We start from the raw sequence: 10,675 nt of genomic DNA on the forward strand, positions 1-10,675 counted from the left end.
ACCTCGTGATCCACCCACCTTGGCCTCCCAAAGTGCTGGAATTACAGGTGTGAGCCACCGCGCCCGGCCTAAGTTATACCTTTAAAAGAGCAAAAGTTCATGGAAACAAGGAAATAATAAATTACTCTGGAAAGCAAATGTGCTTAGATCATTCTGGCTCCTCTACCCCTGAGACAAAGTGATCATGTTTGTGGCTACAGGAATTGTTTTCCATAGATCTCATACAAATTTACGACCTCAAGGGGGTTCTCAATTTTAAATGTTTTCCATTATAACACTCAGTGTTGATGTGTTAAAAATCAGAAAAGAGGTTTCTTATTTTAAAACAACAACAAGAACAACAACAAAACAGCTATACTTACCTGGAAACAGATTTTCAGAATCTTCCTGGATAATTCTAGATAGTTAAAGAAATAACTTGACCAAGATCAGCACCCTCACTCTTACCCTAGGGTTTGGATTCTATAAAGATTCAGGGTAATTAGCATATGTGATCTGATTGAAGACACAGTCCTTGAGCTTAACACAAATGAGGGGAAGAAAACCTCCATGACATTAAAACCATTTTGCAGTAGTTAGAGAAAATATGAAACAGTATTACCAGCATTTAAAAGGACAGCTATTGAAAACTGATTTTCTTTTCTTTTTTTTTTTTTTTTTTGAGACGGAGTCTCGCTCTGTCGCCCAGGCTGGAGTGCAGTGGCATGATCCTGGCTCACTGCAAGCTCCACCTCCTGGGTTCACGCCATTCTCCTGCCTCAGCCTCCCAAGTAGCTGGGACTACAGTCACCTGCCACTACACCCAGCTAATTTTTTTGTATTTTTAGTAGAGATGGGGTTTCACCGTGTTAGCCAGGATGGTCTGGATCTCCTGACCTCGTGATCAGACCGCCTCAGCCTTCCAAAGTGCTGGGATTACAGGCGTGAGCTACTGCGCCTGGCGGAAAACTGGTTTTCTTAGTCTCTAATCTAACCTGCTAATCTACCTTGTGACTAGAGGTCGCACATCATGTATATGATTAATCATATTGCACTCCACTTTAGCTTAATATTAGAAAGGACTAACCCTCCATTCCCATTAATTATCATAACTACAATTTATTGAATACTTAAGTCCCTTTAGGTGCTGCTTACAAAGGCTAAATTAATATTAAACTAAGTGTATTCATGGCCTTATCAGAAAACACAGGCACACCAGAATAGCCAGAACATTAAAGAAGCTCATGATGAATGATTATAAGATAAAATAGTTGGGTTGGAATTTTTTCATAATGTTTCTTCTTTTAACTCCCATTTTCTCTACCTCTCAGCATTTCCCCAAAATAAGACCAAAGGAAAACATTTGGGTGACATACAAAAAGACAATATTTATTTTACTCAAGCTTTCCTATAAGAAGTTAAACAGAAACAATCCCTGGCTGAAGACTACCAAAAATGTTAACATTGTTTCACATATCCCTTCAGTGCCCAGATGAAGGAAAAAACTTAACTGAATGAAAGAATAAGAATTACCATCCTGACAGTGGGTTTGCTTAGGTATGTTAGGAAAAAATCCACATAGGTTAGATCTAAAAGAGTAAATGAGCCTACTAGTTTCCCACAGGGGATGGGAAATCCACTGAGACACAGGCCTCCAAGAGCTCCCAAGGCCTAGGGATCACTTTTTAGTGACTGTAAAACCACAAGTATTCCCGTAACTTCCTTTTCCCTCAGCTATTTTACTGCTAAAACAGGAGGATAGGAACAAAAGATCACTTCCCCACTCCCAGACTGCATGACTGTCAGCATCAATGTTCGTTGGGAATTTCACAGCATCCTCTTCATGGCCATCTAAATAGGATAACAGTAAAAATGGCTAGGGGGAGGCATGGGTTTTGTTTCCCAGAATTACAAAATACCTGGAAAGGAATTAATCTCATTCCTATACAGGAAAACCAAATAATTCTTTCTAGAGAACAGCAGAACAAAGTAGAACATCTATGATGGCTGTCTCCCAGCCTCAATCTGACTTCAAGAATAAAAGCACAAGGAGGAAACAACTTTACATCTACCATTGTCATGAAGCCCAGCTTCCTCAGAGAAGCCAGGGCGCCATGCTTCTCCATGGCCGTGGAAGCAGGTTGCCACTTGTACCCAAACCTGTAGAGAGTGAGGGTTTCTTATCTCCCCTCCCCTAGAAGCAGGAATTCCAAGTAGCATCATTGTATTAATATGATTGGTAAATGTTTGAACAACTTGTGAAATAAAGTTCTCAAGTTCCTACCAGTAATATAAGTCTGTGTGTGAGGAGAGAAATAGGGTGGGGGAAATGCCTCTCATTTCCCATACTTCTTTAAATTTGGGGGAAGTAAGAGTAGAGGGGATATATACGGGTATGTTGTGGGGATAAGTGAGAATGGAACCCAACATATGCCCCCAAAAAGCATAAACAGAGCCTTGGCTGGCTGGCTACCAATGTAAGACACAAAAGCTATTTAATTAATCATTTATGGCAGAGAAAAGAGGAATCCTGGACCCATCTTGCAAAGAAAGAGAAATAGGTTCAACTATTCTTTTTTTCTCAAGTGAATAGCAATGTTCTAAGTGAAGATACTACCTCATCTCTGTTTAGAAAATGCACAAATATCAATGCTGAAAACCCTCACATGGAAGTTACAAAATACGGAATAATTAGTCATTCTTTCTCGGACTACTCATACTTAACCTGAGATGCTAATAATCCTCTGCTCCTCTGGGTCTCCTGAGCAGATTTACATCCTAATTTCCAAAGAAAATCAAAAGACTACAAGGAAGGGAAGAGGGGAGAATGCAAAAGGGGAAATCAGTGTGGGAGTTGTGGAGTTAAAAGGTCTGAAAAATGACTGGTGGAGATTAAAAAAAAAAAGTGGCAAGAACTGAGGAGTCCCAAATAGACTGTAAACCCCTGAAAGGGGTCTGTGCTTCACACCCGGGGGCCTAGCACAAGCCAAAGACACAGTAAATGCTACTTGAGTAGCAGAGGTGAAGAAAATACATTGTTAGAGACTTCATGGTTGAAACTCTAATACCCAAGGAGTCATTCTACCTACACTGCCTTTGAAAGACTTTGAAAGGTCTTGTCAAAGAAGCTGCCTCTGGTTTTTCTGTAGTTGTCATCATCATGGCCAACACTGATTTCTGGGGCTTTCAGAGCAGAGGAAAATGCTGTCGAAGGGAATGATGACTCCAGACTATTAAGAGGTTTTTTTGGTTTTGTTTGTTTTTGAGACAGAGTCTTGCTCTGTTACCCAGGCTGGAGTGCAGTGGTGTGATCTCCACTCACTGCAACCTCCACCTCCCAGGTTCAGCAGTTCACCTGCCTCAGCCTCCCGAGTAGCTGGGATTACAGGCGCATGCCACCTGGTTAAAATTTGTACTTTTAGTAGAGAGGAGGTTTCATCATTTTGGTCAGACTGGTCTCGGACTCCTGATCTCAAGTGATCCACTTGCCTCGGCCTCCCAAAGTGCTGGGATTACAGGCGTGAGCCACCACACCCAGCCCAGACTGTTAAAAGAGTTTTAATAGCCACAAACATGGTTCAATGGGATCCAAAATAATAGATATCAGATTTTATCAATTTTTTTTTGCTACATGTTCTTTGTGACTCAAGTTTGACTTTAGCATTTGCACCCCAAATGAGTTCCCCTACAAATAAAATTTGTTCATGTTGACACAAAGAACACAAAGCAAGTATAGATCCCTCAGGAAGTTGTCACGACTCTTGATAAGATTAACTCTACTACTATTATCACTTTTTGCTTTGTCCCCTAGTTTGAAGCCTGCTGACTTTTATAATTCAATGAGAATGACTCCGCACTCTTCTCCAAAGCGCCCATTATTTTTAGTTTTTCGCTGCGCGACTCAACATAAAGACCTATGGCTTTTATGAGCTGCCTGTTTTTAAATGGTGCAGTAGTTTCAGTTTCCATTTAATAAGTCCCCAGATAACAAGTGGAGAATGGGAAGAATCTTCACAAGGTCACATTGAAGGTAAAAATAAATTATCTCCATCACTGAGAGGCTTTCTTCAGGTTTTCTATCAGCACTACAGAGTCGGTTTCCTCCTTGGTTTGCTTCTCATAGATGTCGTACTTCTTCCAGTGCTAGAAGGGAGGAAAAAACACATACAAAATGACATTTCTAAACAGCGTTCTTTCCCTGAGTACTTAGTGCCAATGCTTATTTTTAGGTTTGTGTGCATGGAACCATAAGTGTATGATTTCCTGTTTTTTTTTCTTTTTTGACCTAAGAATCTTTATCTATCTGGATGATTACTGAAACAGAACAATCAGGAATTAACATTAAATGGAGGTGGGAATCATGGGATAGTTACATGATGTACAATGACTATCTCCAGAAATAAACAAAGTTGGACATTTCCAACATTGGAAATAAAATCCATTAAGAAGAATAAAAGGATGTCATGCCCTTCTTACTCTAACTGTTTCACTGAGACCTTTATTACCTTTATTTTCTTAATGCCATTGCTCCAGAGACATAATAGGTTCAAAAAGTCAAGTAGCATTGAGATGAATGGCAAAACATAAGATGTTCCAAAAGTCTTACTGCAACTGAAATTGTTGAAAGACCCTATATTAAGAGCTTCATCTAACATCATTTGCTAGAACAGGAAATCACACATAAAGCACACTTATCTTGAACCCAATTCAAGCATGTCTCTATGGTAAAAGCCAGTATCCTGGTCCTTGCCTTTTTTTACTTTTACTTGTAAATCAGAAGAAAGGGTGAAACATGAGCTCGGTCCTCTCATCTGTAAAATAAAGTTGTTAGACTAAACCAGGGGTTAGCCAACTATGGTCCACAGGTCAAATGTGGCTGAATGCTTGTATTTGTTTCTGTATTGCCTTTGCTTGCATTCATGTTATAATGGCAGAGTTGTGACACAGACTGAATGGCCTGCAAAAACAAAATCATTTACTATCTGGCCCTTTACAGAAAAAAGTCTGCCAAACCCTGCATTAGATTATGTCTAAGCTCGTTTTCCGCACAGATGTTCTTAGGAAATGGAAAGAAGAAAAACAGAAACAACGGCTGCCTCAGGTTGTGCAATTGAAGATGGACTGTGCAAGTTAAGAGATGAGGGGATAAGTTGGGAAACGCTGCTGAAAATATGCAAATTATTCTAAATAAATTACATAACCCTGACACACCTACTGGAATGGCTAAAATTAAAAATACCGACAATTCCAAGTGCTCATAAGAACGCAGAGAAACTGGATCTCTATGTATTGTTGGTGAAAATAAGACAGTGCAGTCATTATGGAAAACAGTCCGACACTTGGTTATAAAATAACACATACACTTACCGCATGACCCAGAAATCCCACTCCCAGGTATTTACCCAAGAGAAATGAAAACATGTCACACAAAGACTTCTACATGAATGTTTATAGCATTTTCACTAATAATAGATAAAAACTAGATACAACTCTGATGTCCTTGAACAAGTGAATGGTTAAACTATGTTACAACCATATTATAGAATACTGCTCAGCAATAAAAGGAAATGAACTACTGACACACACCACAATGTGGATGTCTCTTAAATGCATTATGCTGAGTAAAAGAAGCCAAACTCAAAAAGCTATGTACTGTGTGATTTCATTTATAGGACATCTTGCAAGATTTTAGGGACAGAAAACTGATCAGTGTTTGCAAGGGTCTATGATTAACAGAGGGGGTTGACTGCAAAGGACCACAAGAGAACTGTTAGGAGACGATGGAAATATTCTATATTTTTATTGGAGCAGTGATTACAAAATTGCATATATTTGCTAACATTCTTCTAACTGAACACTCAAAAAAGAGTAACTTTTACTGTAAATTACATGTCAAACTTGATTTTAAAACGTGAAATGTACAGATTTCTAATAAAAACAATCTGAACAAAATTATATAACCTTGAAAAAATGGCTTATTTAATAAATGACACTAAGACAACTGGGTAATATAAGCATTTGAAAACAATGCTAAACCCTACGTCATAGCCTACATGAATAAATCCCTGATGGATTAAAGATCTCAATGTAAAAAAACAAAATCAAATAAGTACTAGAAAAATATGTAGAGGAACAACTATATAAATCTAAGGTGGAAAGGGCTCTTTACACCTAAAACTACAGGAAGATTTGACTGCATAAAAAAGGAAAACCCTTTTGTACATCATTAATTACCCTAAATACAATACAAAGGAAAACATGGATAAGAAGCCAAAGGGTTAATATCTAATATGTAAAGAACTTTACAAACCACCAAAAGATGAATACAACAAGGAAAAATGGACATGGAACAAGAATTTCACAAAAGAATTAATTCAAGCCAATGAACTTGGGAAAAAGTACAAAACCTGACTGTAAAATTAAGACGCTCTTTTCTCATTTATTAACTTGGCAAGAATATTAAAATTAGACAACATCATATTGGCAAAAGTATGGTCAAACAACCAGTCGAACATACTGCTGGTAGGTACATGAACTGGCACAACTTAGTTGTAATCTATGCTTCTTATGAAAAAATTTAAGTTTGTGCATTTTAATGTCCCAGTTTCCTTAACACAAAGGAATCATACTCTCCATATGTAACCTGGGTGTTTCACCTAACCGTGTATGTTATATATTTTTATTCATCAGTAAAATTATCTACCTCATTTTAACCTCTACGTAATATTTCATTGCATGAATGCACCATAACTTATTTAGCCAGTTTCCTTAATGGGAATTTAATCTGTACAACCTTTCTGGATGACAATTTGTCAATACAGGTAGAGCATCCCTTATCCAAAATGCTTGGGACCAGAAGTGTTTCAGCTTTTGGAATATTTGCACTATATACTTACTGGCTGAGCATCACTAATGCAAAAATCTGAAATTCAAAATGTTGCAATGAACATTTCCTTTAAATGTCACATTAGAAAGTTTCAGATTTGGGAGTATTTTGGATTTTAGATTTTCAGATTAGGAACACTCAGCCTGTATCAAAGAGTTTAAAATATATATGCCCTCTCCCTTGATCACGCAGTTTGGCTTGTAACAATTTATCCTAAGACAGTAATAAAATACTGATACATATAGTTATACTTAGCTGTGAAATGATGCCTATATAATGAAATTTAGGATTCATCTAAATACCAATTGGAATTTTTTTAAGTACATTATAATATGTGCACACAATGGAATATTATTTAGCCACTAAAAACTATATTATAGGGGACCAGGGTTGACTAACGTTTCCTGAAAATGGCTAGATAAGAAGTATTTTCGCCTTCGGGGGCCATATAGTCTCTGTGCCTATAACGCGACTCTGCTGTTGAAGCATGAAAGCAGCCACAGACAATATATAAATGAATGGGCCTGGCCAACGAAACTGTATGACATTGAAACCTTAATTTCATGTGCCATGAAATAGTATTCTTAGATTTTTTTCCCAACTATTTAATAGCACAAAAACCATTCTTAGGTTAAAGACTGTACAAAAACAAGTGGCAAGCAGGATTTGCCCCTTGGTCTATAGTTTGCAGAAAAATTCTGCGAAGAAGATGGTGGCAGCGGCATAGTTTTTGAATCTTCCCAAATATCACCATAAAAAAACACAAGTGAGAAATATAAATAGGAAAGTAAATCCAAAATCTACCAACACAAGATGAAATCTACAACAAAACAAGATGAAAATGATTCCCCCATGAACCTCAAAGTAAGAGTGAGCGTGGATAAGTCAGAGATAGCTACGGGACCAAAATGGTATCAGCTGTGGAAGAGTATATAAACGGACTCAACATGGCATCCTATAGATATGAGAACTGTAAAACAACTCAACTCAAACTTCAGCAAGCAAATTTATGAGCAACTAATAAAGGGAAGGGTTTGTATCTTTTCAAACAGTGATTGAGTGCAAGGAGTTCATTGTCTAGACTGAAAGCAGCCTGGGCCTCCAGAAACTCTCAAAACTAATCCTTAATCCCTTCCAGGGCAAAGCTGCACTCTGAGGAGAAACTGGTGAGACTGGATTACAAATTGGCCAGGACAGGGACAAGAGAGACATAAAAGAAAGCCTAGATTAAAGCAGAAAAGGTAGACAGCAAGGGCCAGGAGATTTCAGAATGTAATTCACTAGAGGATGGAGCTCTATAGCCATAAAATTAGGGGAAAAAAAACAACTTGTCTCAATCAAGCCTCCTTCTAAAAGTTCAGGAAACTGATTTCACACAAAAATGAACAACAGAAACCAGGCGTGGTTGTTCATGCCTATAATCCCAGCACTTTGGGAGGCCAAGGCAGGAGGACTGCTTGAGCCCAGGAGTTTGAGACCAGCCTGGGCAATACACATGTGAAACCCCACCTCTACCAAAAAAAAAAATAATAATACAATTTTTTTTTTTTTTTTTTTTGAGACAGAGTCTCACACTGTTGCTTGGGCTGGAGTGCAGTGGCATGATCTTGGCTCACTGCAACCTCTGACTCCAGGTTCAAGCGATTCTCCTTGCCTCAGCCCCTCAAGTAGCTGGGATTACAGGCGCCTGCTACCAAGCCTGGCTAACTTTTTTGTACTTTTAGTAGAGATGGGATTTTGCTATGTTGGCCAAGCTGGTCTTGAACTCCTGACCTTGTGATCCATCTGCCTCAGCCTCCCAAAGTGACAATTTTTTAAAAAATAAAAAATGTTTAAAATTGAAGAATAAAACAAAAATGAGTCACCAAATAATATTTTTACAGAATTAAAACATAACAGAATGTATATCCACAACACAGATGAAAACTATAACCTAATATTTCAAAACTAGCTGAGGTATATTAAAAAAGTTACATGATATGAAAAAAAGTAAACAATGTAGAATAATATATTAAAAGTCAATATAAACAACTCAGAAATGGGATGACAAAACTCACAGGAGAATTAAAAGTAAAAGAAGGCCAGGCACAGTGGCTCATGCTTGTAATCCCAGCACTTTGGGAGATCGAGGTGGATCACTTGAGGTCAGGAGTTCGAGACCAGCCTGGCCAACATAGTGAAATCCCATCTCTAATAAAAATACAAAATTAGCCAGGCGTGGTGGCACCTGTCTGTAATCCCAGCTACTTGGGAGGCTGAGGCAGAAGAATCACTTGAATCTGAGAGGTGGAGTTAGGAGTGAGTCAAGATCGCACCACTGCACTCCAGCCTGGGCGATGGAGTGAGACTCCATCTCAAAAAATAAAATAAAATAAAAGTAAAAGAAAATAATCATTTCAAAATTGAAGACTAAGCTAGAAGAAACACAGGGCAAATAAACACAACATATCATCAGGTAAGACCTTAAAGACACAGATCAAAAGTAGGATTTTTTAACAAAAACGAAATGAAGGTGGATGAAAATTATTCAAGAGGATGTGAAAGGACTGAACGGGCTGGGTGCAGTGGCTCACACCTATAATCCCTCAACTCTGGAAGGCCCAGGTGGGGGAATAACTTGAATCCAGTAGTTCAAGACCAGACTGGGCAATATAGCAAGATCGCGTCCCTAAAAAATATTTAAAAATTAGCCAGGCATGGTGGCACACGCCTGTCCCAGCTATTCAGGAGGCTGAGTTGGGAGGATCACTTGAGCCCAGAAGTTGGAGACTGCAATGAGCTATCATGGTGCCACCATACTCCAGCCTAGGCAACAGAGCAACACCCTGTGCCAAAACAAAAAGAAGATGTGAAAGGTCAAAGAAAACACGGGAACAGAATAACTAAAATCTGTAAGTGAAGAAACTTTTACTAAAATTTTAAAAACCAGATCTAAAATTACATACTGAGAAAGCACACTATATACCGCAGAAAATCACAACACCAACACATATTCTGGTAAAATTATTGGACTTCGAATAAAAAAATCCTTTGACAACCAGACAAAAAGACCAAGTGTTTTAATACAGGAGGAAAATTATATTGCCTGCTGACTCTGACAAAAACATACTATGCCAGAAGAAAATGGATGACACATTTAAGATACGCAAGGCAGGACGTATGAGCCATGGATTTTATATCTTGCCAAAATGACTTTCAATGATAAATGTTGCCAATTACATCAATTGGTAAATAATTCAGGAAATGCTAGTCCCATGAATCCTTCCTGAGAAAACTTTCGAGCTTCAAACAACCCAAATGACTGGAGCAATGTTGACATAAAAAATGGTAGTGAGCATCAAGTGTATCTCCACACATTGAAGTAAGACTAAATGAGAGACCTATATGAGGACACCCACAATGGAGATGCTCAACAACTTCAAAAAAGGAGAGCAAATGGGGAGAGCATATGGAAAAATAGCTTTTCGATCATCATTTAAAATTATTTTATAATTTTATCAAAAGTTCAGAAATTCTTTTAATTCTCATTTGTTATATTCAAATACAATTCAAGATGACAGTGTTATTAAGACACATAGTAAAGGTTCCGTAAGTATGACCTATTATTATTGTGGTTGCTATTACTCCATTTATTACTAAAGATATTTCAGTTTCCCTATGTTGTTCACATACCATTAAAGATAGTTTTATCTGGGTGACAGGATTAAGAGTGATTTTGTTTTTCTCTCTTGATTATCTCTAGTTCTAATTTGTCTATACTAAATGTATATTGCTATATATATATATATATATATTTTTTTTTTTTTTTTT

General features: G+C 37.8%; 1 protein-coding gene across 2 annotated transcripts in view; it reads right to left on the reverse strand.

Moving 5' to 3' along the window:
- Window positions 1-1,341: 1,341 nt before the first annotated feature.
- The window catches only part of IL13RA1 (interleukin 13 receptor subunit alpha 1), a 65,855-nt gene continuing 56,521 nt past the window's right edge, over window positions 1,342-10,675 (reverse strand). For both annotated transcript variants that reach the window (XM_023198686.1, XM_023198685.1), the window contains one exon: window positions 1,342-4,122. In XM_023198686.1, coding sequence (XP_023054454.1) covers window positions 4,030-4,122 — 93 coding nt within the window. In that variant the 3' untranslated portion in view covers window positions 1,342-4,029. The remainder of the gene's footprint in view (window positions 4,123-10,675) is intronic.

This window comes from Piliocolobus tephrosceles, chromosome 12, assembly GCF_002776525.5.
Source record: "Piliocolobus tephrosceles isolate RC106 chromosome 12, ASM277652v3, whole genome shotgun sequence".
Classification (NCBI taxonomy): Eukaryota; Metazoa; Chordata; class Mammalia; order Primates; family Cercopithecidae; genus Piliocolobus; species Piliocolobus tephrosceles.